Here is a 22,379-nt window from a genome sequence, read left to right on the forward strand (position 1 = left end):
ATTAGCCACCCTCACGCCTCTCCCCCACTTTCAAATACTTATGGGGGCATGAGAGGGGGTGAGCTGGAGTGAGTGCTCTGCTCTGTGCTCTACAGGTCTTTGGATTTGGGGCTATTTCAGACCAAAGCAGAAAGGCTGCACAGAGCGAATGTTGCAGTGAAGCTTCAGAACAGGGACCTCTGCAGGTGTTGGCAGCACAGTCCAGTGGCACTGGGACTTAGGACTGAGCAGACTTGGGCTCTGTGTCTGGCTCTGACCTGCTGTGTGACCTCAAGCAAGGGGATGGATCACTTGATGATTTACCTGTTCTAGTCATTCCCTCTGGGGCACCTGGCATTGCCCACTGTCAGAAGGCGGGATACTGGGCTAGATGGACCTTTGGTCTGACCCGGTATGGCTGTTCTTAACATAACCTCTCTCTGTTTTGTTTCCCCTCCTGCCCTTTGTCTGACCTGTCTCTCGGTGTATAGCAAGTTTTCTTTTTCTCCTTGAATATACTTTTAATATTTTTTGGCCTGAGTTTTGCCTTTTTGTAGACATAAGCATAAAATAGCTATTGCTAAAGAACAGGCAAGGGAATACTGGGCAAATATGACCATATATTTACAAAATGGTCAGTCTAGGTGATACATATTTTAGGATGTTAAGGGAATTGGCAAATGGACTGTATCACTACTAGTTATGATTTAAGAGACCTCATTGCGAGGAATGATTAGAAGAGTTAATCATGTGTATGGCTTGGACAGATAAAAATTAAAAGGTGAACATGATCAGTTACAAATATTTGTAGAGCATAAATACCAAGGTAGAGAAATTATTTATGGTCTTGCAAAAGAGTGTAACTAGGAGTAATGGGATGAAATTAAGAAACAAACAATTTGGGCTGAATAACTGGGAAAGCTCCCTACCAGGAAGATATATTGAGTTATTCAATAGTCTCCAAATAGAACTGGTAGAAGGCTTGAACCTAGGAACTTTTAAATGTAGATTTTACCAACCACTTATTAATGAACAATAGGGAATGGATCTGCAATGGCAGGGCTATGGACAAGATGGGACTACTCATTTTTTTCCATTCTTAATTTTTGTGATTCTGTTATTCATATCTGACTCAGATGCTAAATGAGTCAAGGGATTCTTAAGTTACCTGGCTTTGTCCCCATTGCAGTAGTGACATGTGCCCTGTTTAAATTTATGACTCATTTTATTACAGAACACATATACAATTATAGTGAAAATACCTATTATTTTTTTCTCTTAATCTGATCAGAAGCCAAATGCTAGTGAAGTGTTTTCATTACATTAATTCCCCCATGTAGGATACATAATGGGAATCCACCCGTTTAGGAAAACCAGTTTCAATGATGGCTTAAGAAAAAGTGATTAAAATAATAGGAATTTCCTGTGAAAATTCCTCTATTTATTCCTTATTTTTAATTATTTTATTAAAACGGAATCCTGCGCTTCTATTTATTTTTTTATTTGTAAATGTGTTGGAGGTATTTTGGCCATTTTAAAATATGATTTCTAATAATGTAACATCTGTAACTAATAACTTACTGGTTTAAACTTTTATTACAATATCTTTTGGTGATTATAATTTTTAATTCCTAATTGTTCCTGCCCTCTCCCTGGAAGAGTGGGCTATGCAGGCTTCTTCCTCCATTTTGCTGAGTAACCTTCTTGAACTGGTTCTGAAGCGGCTCCGAGGCCTATGGATGGGATTCCTTCCCCATCCTGTTACTCAGGCTAGGCACAAGGTTTATGAGTTGAACTTGGAGCACGTATATATTAATTAATCTAAATGAGATTATGAAAATGCTTTTCTGGGCGAGCCTGAATGTGCAAAATCCAAACTGCACCTAAACAAATCCTGCCATCATTTGTGCAGGGTGCACATGTATCCAACCCACCCCTTCTACACCATGAGGGCCTGATCCCACACAACTGAAATCGGTGGCAAAACTTCTCTTGACTTAATGAGGTCCCTAATTTGCACTAGTAATGGGGAGGAGGAAAAGGTATAGAAGAACGTAGCTGAAACTGTGGCTGGCTTTCTTTTATCCATTTCCTGGAAGCAAGTCTGGTGCACATGACAGGGTGCTTATGATGGGGTGGGGGAGACAAGGCTAAACAGCCCTGGGGGTCCCTTTTAGTTTGTGTCCTATGTTCCTAAAATCACATACTTCAGAGCTTCCGCTGGTCACCTGCAGGGGTCAGGAAAGGATTTTGCCCCCACCCCCCAAGTGTATTCCATTTTTTTGTCTCTTTTCTCTGAAGTACAAGGGGATGACCACGGCTGGAGATGGGACATTGGACAGGGAGGGCCAGGGCTCTGAAGTGGGCCCAAGCATTCTCTCTCTAAGGTGTGCTCTCACATACTCAAGGTCTAATTGATTGCCATATGCAGGGTCAGGAAGGAATTTCCCGCCCCCCCCATCATAATAGCAATGTCCTTGGGGTTTTGTTCCCTTTGTTTGCAGGACACGATATGGGTCACTTGCCAGGATTATCTGTGTATCTCTGAGTTAGGCCTTTTCTGCTCTTGCAGCAGTGCGTGGGGAATGTGTACCACATGCTGTAGTGAAATACAGGCTGTGTTCACACTGTGGTGTGTAGCTACACCCAGAAGTGAAATGGTCTGGCAGTAGGAAGGCAGCAGAGAAAGGCTCCAGGTGCAGGTGTGTTTTCCCCCTTTCCCATTGCCCACTCCCAGAGCTTTTCACTGTGCCGGGCGAAAGACTGCCGCTGTCTCATTGCTGCTAGAAACTATGCTACTAAAAACAGTAGTGTAGATGTGAGAGGCACTGCTTGGGTGCATCGAGAGCCATGCAGGGTGTATACCCCAAGGCTCTGGTGTGTCTGTACTCTGCTCACCTAAGCAGTGCCTGACCGTCTACTCTGCTGCCTATACTCATGCTGTACTCCTCGGGGAATTCTGTGCCTCCACTCTCATTCAGTCCCTGCCCCAGTCTGTCCTTCCCCACTAGCCTTATGAGCCCTGTCTGACCTCCCCAGTAGTTCCATGCCATCTGTCTCTCCATAGTTCCTGTCTCCTGACTTGGCCAAACAGGAACAGTGAAGCTGGCACTGCAGGCCATTTCTCTTCCCTAGCTGGCTGGGAGTGGCTGCTCTGTTTTAGCACCACAGCATGTCTGGTGGGCATAAGGCAGAACTGCAACAACTTCCCAGCCAAAGTTATTTTCTGCAGAGGCTGGCTGGGAAGGCTGCTCTGTTTTAGTTCTGTAGCGCCCTCTGGTGAGAAAAAGGTGGAACTGCAGCAACTTCCCTGCAGAAACTATTAACCTGAAAAAAATTAATTAAAATATGTGCAGCACATTAATTATGTGTGTGCGCACTGGTGCAGAATCCCCCCAGGAGTAATGCTAGCTGGGCATTCAGTGTCTGTGCTCTGTACTCTTCCACAATTATAGACATACATTCAATCATTTCCCTGCCATTGCTGGGGCCAGTGGTGCTGGAATTGGGGGGACAGCAGGCCATGGCCCCCCACTTTTAAAAGTGGGAGGGCTGTGTCCACCCACTTTTTACTGGCTGAAGGGAAAGCAATGGTAGGGGGAGGAGGTGGAGAGGAATGACGGGGGAGCAGGGTTTTGGGGGAAGGGGCGGTGCATGGGCAAGGTCTTGGGAAGTGGTGTTGCACAGGGTGGGATACAGTTTGGGTGCCTGGGGACCTCCCCCCCCAAAAGGGCACTTCTGCCACTCATGGCTGGGACCTTGGCCACTGGTGCATCTTGATCATTCCTGTTCTCTGTACTACATAGTATAGTCTCCTGTGAGCTGTAATACTTTGGTCTAATATCAGTTGTTGGGTTTAGTGTGCAGGTGCTGGGTGATGTTGGTGGCCTATGATATGCAGGAGGTCAAACTAGATGATCTAGTGAATCTCTTCTGGTGTTAAACTCTATGAAATGCTTCAAAAACTTTTCAGATACTCCACAACTTCAGGAATGTAGACCTGCAGAATAGGATGCCGGAGTGAACAGGACAGGGAGTAGTGCTGCCATTTGCTTAGATAATCTCTTTCCCTTGTTCATATGACCGCTTTCCCATTCCACATCATGCAGGATCTTGCCTAAGGTGCTTGTGATTTGACATTAAAGGGCCAGATGCTCAGGTGGTGTAAATTGTCATCAGTTTTTTGACTTCAGTTGAGCTATACCAGTTGAGGGTCTGCCCAATAGTCTTTCCACAACAGCTAGTTTTCAATTATTTATAATTCAGCAGATACAGTTTTTATTTAAATGAAACTATTAGGAGAGGTAAGGACCCCTGCATCATGACCTGCCAAATTTTGATTTTTGGGAAAAAAAGAAGAAGAAAACCAATTTTTTGAGTTTTGAATAAGACTATGTGGAGCTACCTCCACTCCTCCCCATGGTGAGATGGAATTAGAATGGAAACATGCATATGCTAGAGTGACTCCAGGGCTGTGTGCTGGGATGCAGATCTAGACCTGCTTAAGCTCTGCTCACTAATTTCTAGAGCAGTCAACTGGACCGTCTCAAAATACAGTTTGTTCGAGGCTAAGACTTTGACTGGGATTCTAATCTCTGATGTGCATTGTTTAGTAATTGAAACGTTCCCTACTGCACTTGTGTGTTAGAAGTTGGAATCTGGCTTCCTGTCTGCCTCATTTCTGCCTGAAGCAAAATTTTTATGACTGAACTGTGAACCCCTTAGTAAAAATGGTTGTAAAAGAAAAGCTTACAGACTTTTTAGCTAATTGTGGTCTCAGCAATTATTGCTATATAGTATTTGCTAATCTTAGCTTCCTTCTCTCAGTTAGTCGGAGTTAAAACTTGAACCTAAACTACAGTGGTAGAAAATCTACAATGCACACTGAAGACAAGAATGGAAATGTGTAACTTTTCAGACTCCCATTCACTTTAGTGAACTTAAAATTAGGCCCTCACTGACCAGTCACAAAAGCAAGGTGGTGTGAGGTCAGGCAGAAATGAACTTTCCTTTTTCTGATTGGAAAAATCATCTCTTCTGTAAAGAAACAAATTGTCAGTTCCAGTTTGATTGCTTGTAGAGAAAACAATATACATTTTCTCTGGGAAAAAATCTGTTACAGTAATCACCTCTGAGAATGCCACGAATGAGTCTCTTTAGACTGTATATGTGGCTGTACTTCTGTTACCAATTTTTCCATAGTTTGCAGCATTAGTGCTATACATAATGTATTTAAGACTACTTTACTCACACAAGCCTTCCTATTGACTCTGTTGCTCATATGAGTAGGGTGAACAGAGGTTGGGCCTTAACATGCTGTTTATGAATGTGTAAGCAGGGTCAGGATAAGCTCTACACTGACATCTGGTGGAAAGAATTTCAGAGAGTGTATTTGCATAGGCACGCCCACCCTATCCCAGACTGCCAAGCTGTGGGACTGCTTGGTGACAAATTGCTCACCCTCAGTTGAGTGGTACTGGCTAGACATGGGACATGGGTTCCAAAACCCAGAGAATTGAAAGAGGCTGGGGACAGGTATTTGTGCCTGGTGGTGTAGTTTCCTTGTGGAGCCAGAAGCACCAGTTGCACCCCCTTCTCTCTCCACTGTGGAATGTCAGAGTTGATTTTTTTATTCCCTTAAGAATTTAAATACAGGTTACTGAGCTGAAATCACTTTGGGCTAATGGTGCACTAGCACTGGGGCTCCCCTACTATGAGCTGGAATCACTAAGAGCTGAAAATCACTAAAAGCTAAAATCACTGAGCTGAGAGCACTGAGTACTGTGCTAACTAGTGGGGAGCCCAAAGCTATACTGTGGAACAGAGCTGCTGGCGGAGTGGAGCAGTTTGTGGGGATGGCTGGAGCGGATCACGGGACAGCTGGTGGCAGCAGAGCGGCTGACAGAGCGGAGTAGCTGTGGGACGGGTGGAGCGGCCCACAGAGCGAGCGGAGCCGAGCAGTTTGCAGAGCAGCTCATGGAGCAGAGCAGCTGCTGGAGCAGAGCAGTTTCTGAGGACGGCTGGAGGAGCAGCGTGGAGCGGCTGGTAAAGCGGAGCAGTTCGTGGAGAAGGCGGAAGCAGAACCCACGGAGAGGCAGGGCAGTTGGCCCCGGACCACGTAAGGTGCCCCTTTCTATCCAGGCTGCGGGGAGGGACCTCTACAGATAAACTCTCGGACTCTGGGGTGGCATTGACCAGAAACTTTTGGGTTGTTGGACTTTGGGGTGATTGGACTTAAAACCCTAAGGGGAAAAAGGACAGTGCCAAACGTACTTGGAGGTGGGTTTTTGTTTATGGTTTGTGTTATAACCCTGTTTGTGGTGTTTCTCCAGTGGGATGCCGCATTAATTCCTTCCTTTATTAAAAAGATTTTGCTACACTCAGACTCCGTGCTTGCAAGAGGGGAAGTATTGCCTCCTAGAGGCGCCCAGGGGGGTGTGGTATGTGAGTGTCCCAGGTCACTAGGTGGGGGCTCGAGCCGGTTATGCATTGTGTTACTGAAACGGAACCCCTGGATACTGAACCCGGCCCTTGTTGCTGCCAACTCAGAGGGGCAGAAGGGTTACAAATGGATGTCCTACCTTCATTGCTTCGTGTTCTTTTTGATACTTGGCCAACTTCTTCAGTAATAAGCAATAAGAAGCCATGATAGAAGATGGTTTGTTATTTATCAAAACATTGATAACTTCTGAAAGTCTGAGCTCCATTGTTTCTGTTATGTAGTTTAGAACAACAGGGTTCAGTTCATCAGGACGAAGCCTGAAAAATTAAGAATGCTCATTTTAACAACAAACAACAACAAAACCCACACCAAAAAATGTACAAGTGTAGTTGCATGGATTTATAAGTGAGCAGTGCAGTCATCAGTGGGCTATAAGTAATTTGACAGTCCAGCTACTCAACATACTTTATATATATAAAACTCTGAGATACAGAGTTACATAACCTTAAATATTCTGTTAGACAACACCAAGATCATTGCTGGGCTAAGACTCGGTTACAACATTGTTAGATATTCCACTGCTGATGCAGAGTGGATGGATTAATTTGAAAGGATGTTCCCTAAGATTAAGATTGCAGCATGTCAAGAAGCTAGTTAATGATCTGTCATGATCTCGTTTGTTTGTTTATTTATTTTTTGGTCCTCAACACAGGAGTCTGGGAGGGAGTGATACAGAGAAAATCTGTGTGTGGAAAAGGATGGGAAGATCTGAGGAGATTGGAGGATCTTGAGTACATAAAAGATCTTAGGGAAGTTGGAGAGGATTTTTCTACATAAAATTACTCACTAAAGCTACAATTAGAAATAACTTCCAAATAGACATGTGTTTTCATAAGCAGATTGAATGAATTTGGAGAGGGCACTTTAGAAACATCTAGATATCTGGTTTTAAAAATTCTAAAGATTCTTTTCCAAACATTTTTATAGTATTACAGGAAGCAGGGACAAAGTCAATGCAGCTGGTTTGAACCCCACCATAACGGAACTGTAGGTCAGATTTTTTTTATCTGTTTCATGGGTGCAAACCCACTGACTTCTACAGAATTGGGTCCAAACATTTTCCCTAAATCAAATGATTCTTAGTTAGAAATAATTAAAGCTCCATCGCTGAAATTAGATATTTTAGAAGAGCATGAACATACTAATATGAAACACTAATTAATAAAACTGTGAAGGTGGAGAATTCAGGTATAAAGTGTCATATTACCTCTTCAGAGACAGATAGTTCAGAAATAATAAGACAGTGGGCCAAATTTTATCCTCAGAGTGGGAGCTGTGTGTGCATATATATGAGAAAACAACTGGCCTGAAAAGGCAATGTTTGGTGGTGTCATGCATCTGTTTGCACACTTCTGCTGTTTAATAGGTGCAGTGATTTGACTGGGAAAACATGAAGTACAGTAAAGCCCAATTTTGCAGATATGTGAGAATAATATCAACGTAGCAAATTCAGCATAAGTTTTTTTCAAAATCTCTGAGACGGGAATATACTATGTAATTTTGTAGTGAAGAAATAACTGGAATCAAACATTCTAGAAATTTAATGTCATCAGTTAAACATATCCAGAAAAAAATAATGCAATATATGCACATAGCAACATAAATACATTTTGTGTACTTTTTATGTAAAGCAGAGCTAAATTAATGAAGGATAAAGTAAAATTTTACTAATTATTGTAGTACTGGAATTGGATAAAGTCTCTGAAACTCCACGGGCCACATACAAGTAAATGGAAGAGAGATTTGAAATTACCTATTTTTATATGTAATGGAATTCAGTGATTTCCCAATGAATACTTCATTCAGCCATTTGTCTTTCATTGCGTCTTTAACAGCAGGCCGCTTAGCAGGATCAGGTTCAAGTAAGGAATGCATGAAGTGCACAGCTCCTGTACAGAAATTCAGATGAAATGGCTTGACCTCTATAATACTGTCTGTTTATTCAAACAGTGAGAAGTTACTCATGTGCAGAGGCAAAAAGTCAGCCCTATTCTGAGGATTTGGGGCATGGTCAGGTATTTAAGTGGGCTATATGCAGAGGTGCCTGGCAAAAGATTTTACTGTCGCATGAAAAGTTTTGAGATGGCAAAAAAAATTTCCCATCCCAGATCAAGATGGAAAGTCAAAATCATAAATTTTTTTGCAGAACAATGATTCACAAAATATTTCAGATTGAGTGGTCAATCAGAATGTTTCTTTTTGATAATTTGAAATGTTTTATTTCAATTTCAACCTTTTAAATATTTTAAAACATTTTTAGTATATTTACTAACATTTTAAAGCAAAACGTCATGTTGAACTTACAAAACTTTTAGTTTTGAAATTGTCAAAACTATTTGACAATTTCAAAACTTTCCAAAATTTTTCAAACCAGCAGATTCATCAGAATTGACCCATGAACAGTTTGAGTTTTGACGAACTGGCATTTTCCTTAAAAAAAAAAATATTTTTTTTTGTTTGTTCAAAAATTTCTGACCAGCTCTAGTTATAAGTCTTGGGCTGATCCTTTGCTCAGTAGTAATTTCACTTAGTAAAGCTAATCTCAGTGACAAGATTTATTGTTTTGTGTGCTTTTGGCACATTTTAGCACTCATGAAAGAGTGCAACTAATAATTTGGCTTCATCCATTTGTAACATGCACAGATGAAGTACACGTAAATATCCCTGTCTGTATATAGTTCTGCTAATGGAACTCAGCCTCCTCTTTAATACTGCTAATATTCCATTTTTGGCACATTCCTGAGCAAAAAATGCTAAATGGGGAGTTTTAGAAGTGGAAAAAAATGTTAGATGAAGATTAGAGTAGGACCATAACATTTATTTCACCTGTGACCTACCTTAGAAGAGCTCAGGTCTTCAGATATGAAAACCTCATTCATTACTTCCCTAACATGTCTAAACACCAACTAGGAAGGTTATCATTTGGAGCAACTGAAATTTTCACACTGTCCCACTAACAATAGCTTTTAATGTAGAAAAATAGAGGATGAGATAATACACTTCCTGTTAACCAGCCCCTTTATGATGATTAAATGACATAAGAAAGCATTAAAATGATGTCAAGAATCAGAGGGGTAGCCGTGTTAGTCTGGATCTGTAAAAGCAGCAAAGAATCCTGTGGCACCTTATAGACTAACAGACGTTTTGGAGCATGAGCTTTCGTGGGTGAATACCCACTTCCTCAGATGCATGTAGTGGAAATTTCCAGGGGCAGGTATATATATGCTAGCAAGCAAGCTAGAGATAACGAGGTCAGTTCAATCAGGGAGGATGAGGCCCTGTTCTAGCAGTTGAGGTGTGAAAACCAAGAGAGGAGAAACTGGTTCTGTAGTTGGCAAGCCATTCACAGTCTTTGTTCAATCCTGAGCTGATGGTGTCAAATTTGCAGATGAACTGAAGCTCAGCAGTTTCTCTTTGAAGTCTGGTCCTGAAGTTTTTTTGCTGCAGGATGGCCACCTTAAGGTCTGCTATAGTGTGGCCAGGGAGGTTAAAGTGCTCTCCTACAGGTTTTTGTATATTGCCATTCCTAATGTCTGATTTGTGTCCATTTATCCTTTTCCGTAGAGACTGTCCAGTTTGGCCGATGTACATAGCAGAGGGGCATTGCTGGCATATGATGGCCTATATTACATTGGTGGATGTGCAGGTGAATGAACCAGTGATGGTGTGGCTGATCTGGTTAGGTCATGTGATGGTGTCACTGGTGTAGATATGTGGGCAGAGTTGGCATCGAGGTTTGTTGCATGGATTGGTTCCTGAGCTAGAGTTATTATGGTGCGGTGTGCAGTTACTGGTGAGAATATGTTTCAGGTTGGCAGGTTGTCTGTGGGCAAGGACTGGCCTGCCACCCAAGGCCTGTGAAAGTGTGGGATCATTGTCCAGGATGGGTTGTAGATCCTTGATGATGCGTTGGAGGGGTTTTAGCTGGGGGCTGTATGTGATGGCCAGTGGAGTCCTGTTGGTTTCTTTCTTGGGTTTGTCTTGCAGTAGGAGGCTTCTGGGTACACGTCTGGCTCTGTTGATCGGTTTCCTTATTTCCTCATGCGGGTATTGTAGTTTTGAGAATGCTTGGTGGAGATTTTGTAGGTGTTGGTCTCTGTCTGAGGCGTTAGAGCAGATGCGGTTGTACCTCAGTGCTTGGCTGTAGACAATGGATCGTGTGATGTGTCTGGGGTGGAAGCTGGAGGCATGAAGGTAGGCATAGCGGTCGGTAGGTTTTCGATATAGGGTGGTGTTAATGTGACCATCACTTATTTGCACCGTGATGTCAAGAAAGTGGACCTCCCGTGTAGATTGGTCCAGGCTGAGGTTGATGGTGGGGTGGAAGCTGTTGAAATCATGGTGGAATTTTTCCAGAGTCTCCTTCCCATGGGTCCAGATGATGAAGATGTCATCAATGTAGCGTAGGTAGAGAAGGGGCGTGAGTGGACGAGAGCTGAGGAAGCGTTGTTCCAGGTCGGCCATAAAGATATTAGCATATTGTGGGGCCATGTGGGTGCCCATAGCAGTGCCACTGATTTGAGATATATATTGTCATCAAATTTGAAATAGTTGTGTGTAAGTATAAAGGCACAGAGCTCAGCAGCCAGCTGTGCTGTGGCATCATCAGGGATAGTGTTCCTGACAGCTTGTATTCCATCTGTGTGTGGGATGTTTGTGTAGAGAGCCTCTACATCCATGGTGGCTAGGATGGTGTTTTCTGGGAAGTGACCAATGCATTGTAGTTTCCTCAGGAAATCAGTGGTGTCACGGAGATAGCTGGGAGTGCTGGTGGCATAGGGTCTGAGTAGAGAGTCCATATATCCAGACAGTCCTTCAGTGAGAGTGCCAATGCCCGAGATGATGGGGCGTCCAGGATTTCCGGGTTTGTGGATCTTGGGTAGTAGATAGAATAACCCTGGTCGGGGCTCTAGGGGTATGTTGATTTCTTCTGGTGTTAGTGTAGGGAGTGTCCTGAGTAGATGCTATAGTTTCTTAGTGTATTCCTCAGTGGGATCTGAGGGAAGTGGCCTGTAGAATTTGGTATTGGAGAGTTGTCTGGCGGCCTCCTTTTGGTAGTCAGACCTGTTCATGATGACAACGGCACCTCCTTTATCAGCCTCTTTGATGATAATGTCAGGGTGGTTTCTGAGGCTGTGGATGGCATTGCGTTCTGCACAACTTAGGTTATGAGGCAAGCGATGTTGTTGTTCCACGATTTCTTCCTGTGCACGCCGGCGGAAGCATTCTCACCAGTAACTGCACACCGCACCATAATAACTCTAGCTCAGGAACCAATCCATGCAACAAACCTCGATGCCAACTCTGCCCACATATCTACACCAGCGACACCATCACAGGACCTAACCAGATCAGCCACACCATCACTGGTTCATTCACCTGCACATCCACCAATGTAATATACGCCATCATATGCCAGCAATGCCCCTCTGCTATGTACATCGGCCAAACTGGACAGTCTCTACGGAAAAGGATAAATGGACACAAATCAGACATTAGGAATGGCAATATACAAAAACCTGTAGGAGAGCACTTCAACCTCCCTGGCCACACTATAGCAGACCTTAAGGTGGCCATCCTGCAGCAAAAAAACTTCAGGACCAGACTTCAAAGAGAAACTGCTGAGCTTCAGTTCATCTGCAAATTTGACACCATCAGCTCAGGATTGAACAAAGACTGTGAATGGCTTGCCAACTACAGAACCAGTTTCTCCTCTCTTGGTTTTCACACCTCAACTGCTAGAACAGGGCCTCATCCTCCCTGATTGAACTGACCTCGTTATCTCTAGCTTGCTTGCTAGCATATATATACCTGCCCCTGGAAATTTCCACTACATGCATCTGAGGAAGTGGGTATTCACCCACGAAAGCTCATGCTCCAACACGTCTATTAGTCTATAAGGTGCCACAGGATTCTTTGCTACATTAAAATGATGAATATGTATGGTATTTATCCCATCAACATTCTTTGGAAGCAATCATCTACCTTATCATGTTACCTGAACATTGTAATTCTGAACTAGATCTGGACAGATTCAATGATCTGGAATTCTTCACTGCATCTATACATCTGTACAAAGTTTGAGCTCAGTCAGATTCTACTCACCTGACCTCACACAAAGTTAAAGTTATGCAACACGGGAAAACTTTAATATATGCCAGTGGTGAACTGGGCAAAGCAGAGTCTTGCTCTACTCTATGTCCTGCCCTTCACACTCTACTCTTGACATGAATTGAAACGAATGGAGTTACACTCATAAAATTGCTGTGAGAAAACAACCCAAACCTGTAATATGCAAGCCAGATGATGCTAAAATGTTATCAATATAACTGGCAGGAGAATGTAAACTAAAACCAGAGGTACTGAATAAAAGAATTGTTGAAAATCTAATGCCAGTGAAAATAAATATTGGACTTCTAGCACCAAATTCATATTCACCAATATTATCTCTGGCTTTTAAAACCTAGGCCAAATCCAGAGCTAGTGATTATGATAACTGCCTTTTGAAAATTGGGCCTAAAAGTCTCCATTGACTCTGCCTCGCTAATTAAGGTGATAACTACAGCTGGTGTAAACATTTTGAGTTTCAATTTTTTTAATGAAAAACAGGAACGGACTTTTCACAAAAAGTTCTGTTGTCAACCAACTGTAGTTATAAGTTTGAACTTTGAAGAATTATGCTTAGAGCAAAAAGTGAGGGAGCTCTTTCACACCACTTATCAAAGGTTTTCACAGCTCTGCTTTTGTGTGCATTAAACAGATGGCTTCCTAAACTGGCACACAGCCCACTAAACAAAATCCCATGGGTTTGAATCTCATTTGCACTTAAGGCCGCTTTACATCACTCTGGCAGCATAAAGAGTCCTTAAAAAGAGTGTAATTCTTATGTCCGCTCCAACTTTCTTTAAATGTAAATGAGAATTGAGCTCTGTGATCTCTCAAGTTTAGGCAACAATGTTATTGTCTCTCTCATCTCTGAGGCAAGATTGAGACAGTCTAGATAGCACGTGATCTTGCCCGTAATAAACAGAACAAAGAAAATGGAAGAGGTGGCTCTGGTCCACCATAGGAATATGATCACATTACCTCCTGATAACATGGATGCTAAACACAGTAATCATGCTGTCTTCCTTATTGTGAGGTTGTTACATTAACTTTGCTACTGAGGTTAAAAATATTATCTTATCTATATTATGTATCTATATAAAATAGGAGTGGGTTACCAGAAGAGATATTGGATGGAATGGGGCTGATCTCGCTGTTGACCATCTTTTGATGTAGTTGCTTGATGTTGAATGGTTCCACAATGAAGGGCAACGTGCCAGTTAGCATAGCAAATGTGCTAACACCTCTGTTAAGGAAAAACACAATAAATACATCAGAGCTACAGATAACTGTGGTAAATACAGAAAACAAAATCCATGGCTCAGGTGTCTGAGTCTTGTCTTTTGAAATCAAGAGCAGGTTGAAAATCATCTCTAAGTTGTCATACACATAGACTCACCAACTGAAATTATTTTCTCCATGTGCATGCCATTTAGCTTCAGAAAAGCATTCTACAGCATAGACAGTAAAAAAATAAGTTGTGGGTGGATGGGAATATTAATCTGTTCGAGCAGAAGATGCGGGATGAATAGTATTGGGAGTGGAAGTCTGCTATTTGTTCACAAAATAAGTACTGCACATGCAATGACAGTGCACCATTCTTACCCGATCCAAACCAAAGGCTTTGGTTCTGACATGGAAAGGCCACCCAACAGGGAGTAAGATGATCATTCAATCCTTTGAGTATTTGCAGAGACTACCAACCTAGGTGTTAGTTAGCACCTGTTGTCACTAGCAAATTTCATTAAAGCTCACAGATTCAGTGTGGGTAAGTATCCACGTGTCTGAATGCTTATCCAACTGTCTTCAGTTTTCAGACTTGGTCTGAATATCTCATGTGAACAGGCCATTTCACACTATTCATGGCACTTCCAGAACTAGTTGGGTCAGAAAGACCACAACATCAGCCTGGTATTCTGTCATTCCTGCTTCCAACTGGACCAGAAAGTACCAAAGACTGTAAAAATGAAAAATCTGGTCAAACTTTATTGATCGGGAAATAGGCTCGATTCACTTCAAATTTCTGGCACTTCTTATTTTGTTTGAGCTGGTATACTTATTTCTGCAGATAATTTGATAATGATACATGTGATGCAGACAACTATATTTGAAGACCACTGTCTTTTCTGCAATCACACCAAAGAACTGTCATGGGATGGGATGGGTGACATCTTCTACTAGTTACTAGCTTGGACCAAAATTGAATCAGCCACCTCAAAATGAAAATCTTTATTATCCTCATTACTCAGTCTTTTGATACATTCAGTCCTTGAATGTAATATTTTCCCAAAGTGTCCTGATGAAGCTTTCAGCCAGAACAATATTAGTAGGGGGGTGTTGGTGAGTGCATATAATATTGAAGTGAAACAGCATAGATGTTCACATTGATTTAATTTGTGGCATCCAAAGTTCTAGATACACAGTATAATCTCATTGAAAATGGATTACATTTAGCTGGACTGAAAGTGAGAGAAGGTCCCTAAATATTTTCAGATAGTTGGAAAGAACACATGTTGTGCAAATGGATGTGTAATGGCATATAACATTATGTACATTTGTCTTTTTAACACTGTGAACACTTCCTTTGCCATGCACTTTAAATTACAGTTGATGATATACATGAGTGGTGCCTTTATGACCAGCAATAGTTCTTTTCATCAGCTAACTGGATGTGAAATCCCCAATGTATGAGAATTTGGGAGTAGGTGGAAGCTACAACCATAATATCTTTTAAAAATATATATATATATATATATATAAAAAGCAATGCACAAAATGTAGTTACTTAACAACAATGTATTTAACATTTGAAGCTGGAAATTGACTATACATTATGCTTGAAAATTTATGGTCTATAACAGACTGCTGCTCTTCCCTCTTGCTGAAATATCTGGCTCCATTTGAATATAGCAGCTGTTTTCTTAATTCAGCTGATGTATGAAAGCTAATAATTTTCCATTCCTCCAAAGAAGTTTAAAATCTGATGCACAAAAACCATGTATAGCCAAAGCTAGAGCTGGTGTTTCCTCAGTGGAATCCTAATTGTATTACTGTTCAATCTGATTTGGTTGTCTGAACATGATTTTGCAACTCTTTATTTCTGGTAACAACCATTACCTATCAATCTGTCTCTATAAAGTCAGCACTTTTACACAACCAAGCTGATATCCTTATTTCATGACAGTTGAACTGAGATAGAAATAACATCATGAGAATTAAAATTTCATTCTGTCGAAGTTCTTTTTCCATGTTGAAGAATTCCAGCAATAACAAATCAAGTTGTAAATTCATTTTTTATGTCTTAGACACAGAAAAATGTCTAAATTAAATATCAAAGGCCACATATAAGTTTTATACAACTCTTTGTGTGTGACTCACTGACAGAATTACATCAGTAAATGGCTTTAAGGTTACTATTTTGCATTCATTTTGCAGACATCTCAAACATGAACTAAACTAAATCAGATTTTAGGTGCTGACAACATTCTCTGGGAGAAATTCAGCTGTGTAACTCCTTTGCAAATTTAGAGTAGCACTCTTGAAGTCAATGGCAATACTTCAGATTTTTACCAATGTAACTCAATACAATTTGTCCCTCTGTGCTTGACTTTCTATATCCTGTATGTTTGCCGGGGAGCAGGAAAGGAGAGATGTAAAGAATCGTGTTTAGGCCACAAAATACTGTTATATGGTATGTCTGCCACAACAGTTCTCACGAACAAATGTGCAGTTAGTGTATGCTATAAAGTCAGTACTGTGAAGGTCTAGTTTACACTCTTGGTCACCTGCAGGTATGTAGCTTGACAAGGAACTGTCTGCTTATATACATTTTTATACATCAGTTATCTCCAAAGTGTCCAGCAATTCAAATGCAAATTATCACTCAGGGACTTGTTAGCATTCTGGTGGACTTTAAGTCCAAAAGCCAAAGAATGGATGTATTTTTATATGTATTGTAACATGTAATATCTGTCTCTGTCTCTCATTAATACCTGTGTTTGTATATGCACGTATATATATAGGGGAATTCTGCGCCACTGCACACGTGCATAATTAATGTGCCGTGCATAATTTTTTTCGGAAGAAAATAACTTCTGCTGGAAAGTTGCTGCAGTTCCGTCTTTTGACCACCAGGGCCCAGGGTAGCTCTAGACCAGAGCAGCCACTCCTGGGAGGGGACAGTCCCAGCTGCCCATAGGGAAGAGGTTGCCTGCCGAGCGCCATGCCTGTGGGACCAGGTCAGGAGACAGGGGCTATGGGAGGACAGACAGCGTGAGGCTGGGGTGGGGGTCACAGGCTGGGGTTCATAAGGGCTGTTAGGGGAGGATAGATTGGGGCAGGGGCTGAATGGGAGTGGAGGCATTGGGCCACATGGGGATGGGAGGAGGGGGTGCAGGGCCACATGGGGGATGGGGGTGGCTGAGTGGGGGAACAGAGACACATGGGGATGGGGTGCAAGGCCACATGGGGGAGGGAGTGGCTGAGGGGGCATAGAGACACATGGGGACAGAAAAGGGGTTGCAGGGGCACATGGAGAAAGGGTGACTGAGTGGGGGCACAGAGACACATGGGGATGGGGAATGGGGGTGCAGGGCCACAAGGGGGAAGGAGGTGGCTGTGTGGGGGCACAGAGACACATGGGGATGGTGGGGGGTGCAGAGACACATGGGGTTGGGGAGGGGATGGATGAGGAGGCACAGAAACACATGGGGATGGGGAATGGGGGTGCAGGGCCACAAGGGGGAAGGAGGTGGCTGTGTGGGGGCACAGAGACACATGGGGATGCGGGGAGGGGGTGGAGGGCCAGATGGGGGTAGATAGGTGCCTGAGTGGGGGCATAGAGACATTTGGGGATGGGGGAGGGGTGCAGGGTCACATGAGAGTGGCTGAATGGGTTGCAGGGGCTCATGAGGATGAGGGGAGTTGATGTCTGAGTGGGTGTGGAGGAACATGTGGGGGGAGGGGATGCAAGGACATGTGGTGGCATAAGGACACATGGGGATGGGGCAGATGTGCCTAACTGAATGGGAGAGGCTAGGGATCAGCCAGGGTCTGCATGCGGGAGGCTCCCTAACAATCCCTCACTCCCCTGCAAAAAAAACCTGTGTGATATTTCTCTCACCCACACCCAACAACCCTCCAAGTTCACTCCTATGCTCCTTCCCTCTTCCTCAGCTTCTCTGTTACCCCTGATTCCCCCAGGCCTTCTAGGGGTGGGGTGTGTGTGCAGGAAATACAGTTTTATATTGTAGTTTAAATGAATTATTCAATTTATTATTCAAAATATTATTCAAATTATTATTCTGTATTTATGTGGCTAGCAAGGAATCTATTCGACAATAAACATTTGCTGCATATTTTTCATTGCCTGTATTGTTACAGACATACTTGCTGACAGGTATTTTGAAATAAATTACCAAAATAATGGAAACTCATGTGATTATACTGTGTTCTTTTGACAAATAAAATATGAAAAAAAATTGCAGAATTTTAAAATATTGTGTGCAGAATTTTTAATTTTTTGCTTCAGAATTCCCCCAGGTGTAATATACATGCACAGGTAGATGAATAATTCAGGGAAGTCCTGTGGCCTGGTTTATACTGGAGGTTGGACTGCATGATCACCAATGGTTCCTTCTGGCCTTAGTCTATAAGCTTTTGACCTGGGTCCATTTTCTACTTTTTTTATTTTTCTTGCTGAAAATTGGGTTTCTGGTAAATAAAAAGTTTTGAAAATGGCCTTTAATAAAAATAGTGATGAAGAATGTTTGAAAAAATTGTGAAAAATGGAAAATGTTGATTAATGCTGACAATTTCCCACAAAAAGCCATTTTCAGCAACAAAAATCCCTTTCTGTTTGAAAGAAGTTGACCATCTCTAACTACCAGCAAATGAAAATAGTTTTATGTTAGTGAACTTTTTCAGAATAGTGAATGAGATGGAAGTTACTTACACCAATAGATTTTTCAATATGTCCTGGCTGAATATGATGTATTTGTAGACTGTTATTGTTAGTAGTTATTGTTCATAGTATTAAAATATAGTCTATTCTTATAATATCAAGTGTGCATGATGCCTTACAGATAAATAAAATACTTGGTCATTACTCTCAGGAGTCTACAGTTTAGGGACCTAACCCTGAAAAGACCGATGGCTGGGCTTACTCTGATCAGGGCCTATGAGTTATTCCACTGACTTCAGTGGAAATATTCACAGTGCATGAAGTTAAGCCCATGCATAAGTGGCTGCATGATCGAGACCTAAAAGTAGCATAATGTCATATTGAGGTTGCCCCAAAACATAAGTGCCACCAAATCCTGTATTATCAGAGTATAAATCATTCAATGTCATAACTTTCTGATGAGTATATTTTTATAGATCTACTTACATGGACCAGACATCCACCTTTGGGCCATATTTCTTATGAGCTAGGAGTTCTGGGGCAGCATAGGCTGGGCTTCCACACTGGGTGTTCAACAGCTCCTGAGAAAGACCCTCAAACTTAATAGTATTGCTCAGTCCAAAATCTGCCAGATTCACAAAAACAAAGAGTTTGTAGTCTCCTCTGGGACTTATTTATCCTTAACATTTGGCCAAAGACAGGGAAAAAGATACAGAAATAATACACTGAAACAAGCAATGTTATGAAGGAGGTGACTAGGTATTATTCTCATTTTCCTTTACTTCTTTTTTAGCATTTATAATTAATATTGTAACTTTGTTCTTAAAATACAGTACAGCATCTGACGAAGTGGGTATTTTCCCATGAAAGCTCATGCTCCAAAACGTCTGTTAGTCTATAAGGTGCCACAGGATTCTTTGCTGTTAGTACAGCACTGATTGCTGTATGTGCTGTAAATTTGTAAATAGAATAAACATTCTGCTTAGGGCTTATGCACTTATACCATAAATTATGATTATAGATATATGCAACTTCCTTAAATTAGAATATTAATTTAAACCAATCTAGTTAAACTGATGCCAAAGGCTATGAGCAATCTTAGTTCAGTCTAAGTGGCCTATTTCACTTTAGCTAAAGTTGATTAGTGTGATGGTTCTAGGGTGAGCTGTACTTTTGATGCCACTCCCTCCACTGTCTCCCCATGAGCGCCCTTTCAAAGCAATGAACTTGTACGTCACTCAAGGTTGATTTTCACAATTCAACCCACTCTTACAGTGGAACCCCAAGTCACGCTACCCCTGTTAAACACTGTATTACCTCAGCAGGCCCAAATGGGTTTTAGCCTGCAGTAGACTTCCCTCAAAGAATCTGGGACCTGTATAAAAATGTAATGTTCAAGACCACATTGTTAAATAATACTTTGTTTTGATCTATCCTTAAGAACAGAACAGGGAAGAAAGGGCAAAATAACGAAAGCCTAAACTTTTCTCTATTTTCTTCTTTAAACTTGGCATATCTCTCAAACGGGTAGGCCCAAGAAGCCTGGGCCATCGTCACACCCATTCTCCCAGGGACCAAATGACAGCCTGCTCCTCTTCAGACCCTCTGTTTCCCTGTGTGCTCAGAGGGGCAGTTTATAACCATTTTAAAGCTCTTTATTTAAGAATTCCCACCTGAATCTCCCTGAGGACATAAGACAGGGTCTTACTGCTTCCTATCCACGGGATAAGCCAGACATCTGATTCCACGTGTGGGGAGGTGAATTCCAAAGGAATGAACTCCTATATTGTCTGGTTGAGTACCAGCCATTGGGTATATCTACAACCATTGAGTTTGATTTCTGCAGGCCAAAGCTAACTAAGGCTTTATCTGCACTGGCAACTGTACAAGTCCATGCATGTGGTTGTGCTCTAATTCCCCTATTGTGCACATCTAAACTCCAGAAACTTGTCTGACGGTGAGTACAGGGTGGGTAAGCTAGCACCTGCCTTGGCTGTGGTGTGGACCCAGACCCATATGCAGTGTGGAAGAGGGGAAAAGGGCATGTACCAGGTCTTGAGTTTGGATCGTCCTCCATCCCTGTTTCCATAATGTAACGAACCCCTTTCTGCCTGACCCTTACCAATCTATAAAAGCCCCTGTCCCCCTGTTTTCACCAGCAGTACTGAGGTGCACAGACCATGTCAGAACAGTTTTCTGCTGCACTGTTTTGATCTGAAAAAGGGAACATGGATCCTGCTCCAAGAGCAGCTGGTTAGCCTGCTGACCACACCCAGTTGCTGATCAATGTGTGGTCAGAGCATACTATCCTCCACAACTTTGCCTGGAGTGACAGGAACATTCGCCTGTACTGGGAAATGTCATGGAGGCTAGAGAAGGTGAGCATTGAGCAGACACCAGGCCCAGGCCGGCAAAGCACTTGAGGCTCCTGTACAGAAGGTCAAAAGATTCAAACAGTCATTCCCGGAGGGCTCGTTGTACATGCCCCTTCTGCCATGAGCTGGCCCAGGTGCTGTCAAGGGCTCCCAGTACAGACCCTGAAGTGGCTTATGACCCCCGCTCCTCAACCCCTCTGAACTCATTGTCTGATGAGGATGTTTGTCTGATGAGGGCCAGAATGAAGAGGCCGTACGGACTGTGGAAAAGCCCCAGAGGATGAGGATCATATGATTCTGCACCTCTACCTGGAGGCGGAAGCCCCCCTGACAACTCAAGGAGAACTCCAAGCAGAAGCAGGAACCAGAACCCAAGGCTAGTAAGTTACAATGGACTCCCCACCCTGCCGAGCAACAGTCCCTCTTGCTCTGGTGCTACATTCCTAATGTTAAGCCCAGCCCCTGCTTCACTTCAACCCTTAAATTGCCCTGAGCAAGACATGGCTATAAATCAATTATTTTATTGATTTCTGATGAACTACTAATGCAATTGGCAGATGCTATAAAACAGATTATTAATGAACAATCATTGTGCCTCGTGTCTGTGCGTTTCTTGGACAACAATCAGGAAGTGATGGTCCTGGGGCCATGTCAACTGGAGGAAGGGAGTGGGCGGGTGGAAAGGTCCTGGCTGGGAATGGGACAGTTGTAAAGAACATATAGTTGTTTGTCTAAAGTTAGCAACTCTTGTCTTCTGTCCCTTGGAAGATTACACAGTTTCAGTGCTTCAACCCTTACTTTCCCAATCTTATCATCCCCTTCCAAATGGGAGCCACTCAGAATGGTGGGTGGGTTGAGTCAGAGAGGGGTTGGGTCCAAGAAGAGGAAGGAAACACTTTGCTTGTCTAAGGAAGTTAGTCATAGCCATCTTTTCTCCCTTGGAAGATTGCAAAATTTCCCCATTCTTTTCTCTGGTTTTGGGCCTCTCTCCACGAGGAACCAGGCTGCACAAGCCAAGGGAAACAGGTGTGAGAAGGAAGTGTGGTGTGGGGTCTAGTGGTTGGATAAACACAGTATGGTGTCCCTTTGCTGTGAAGAGGTGAGGGGCTTGTGGTGCTGATCGGAAGTGGTAGGGAAGGAAATAAATTTGTGGTGTGTTTCTTTTTCCCCCTGTCCATTTCACCATTGCTAGGCAGAGATGTGAAAGATTTTCTGGTGATGCTGGGGGTGAGATGAGGTGGGATGCATTGGCAGTGTCCATGGTTCACATCTCTTATTGCATGGAAACTCTGTACGCTAGCTGAGTATATAGTCAATTTCCAGTTGAAGTGCCTCCTAGTCCTGTAAGCATATTTCAGCAAATTTCTAGTGTAGCAGAAACTCCATCTGGGTCTTGACATTCAACCGCAGTGCAAATTTGCTTGGTCTACCTCCATAGCTGCCCAAACCCCTCCATTCAGCAGTACGTAGAGGGATGACCATCAGCAGAAACATCTCTCTGGCATAGGTTGCTGGA

The 22,379-nt window shown here is 42.6% G+C and overlaps 1 protein-coding gene across 1 annotated transcript in view; it reads right to left on the reverse strand.

Annotated features, from left to right (window-relative positions):
* The window catches only part of LOC127050095 (serine/threonine-protein kinase MARK2-like), a 65,056-nt gene that overhangs the window by 24,173 nt on the left and 18,504 nt on the right, over nt 1-22,379 (reverse strand). Inside the window, exons 4-7 of the mRNA XM_050951626.1 lie at nt 18,975-19,113; nt 13,705-13,832; nt 8,235-8,370; nt 6,561-6,738 (exon numbers count right to left, since the gene is read on the reverse strand). Coding sequence (XP_050807583.1) covers nt 6,561-6,738; nt 8,235-8,370; nt 13,705-13,832; nt 18,975-19,113 — 581 coding nt within the window. The remainder of the gene's footprint in view (nt 1-6,560; nt 6,739-8,234; nt 8,371-13,704; nt 13,833-18,974; nt 19,114-22,379) is intronic.

This window comes from Gopherus flavomarginatus, chromosome 4 (genome assembly GCF_025201925.1).
Source record: "Gopherus flavomarginatus isolate rGopFla2 chromosome 4, rGopFla2.mat.asm, whole genome shotgun sequence".
Taxonomy (NCBI): Eukaryota; Metazoa; Chordata; order Testudines; family Testudinidae; genus Gopherus; species Gopherus flavomarginatus.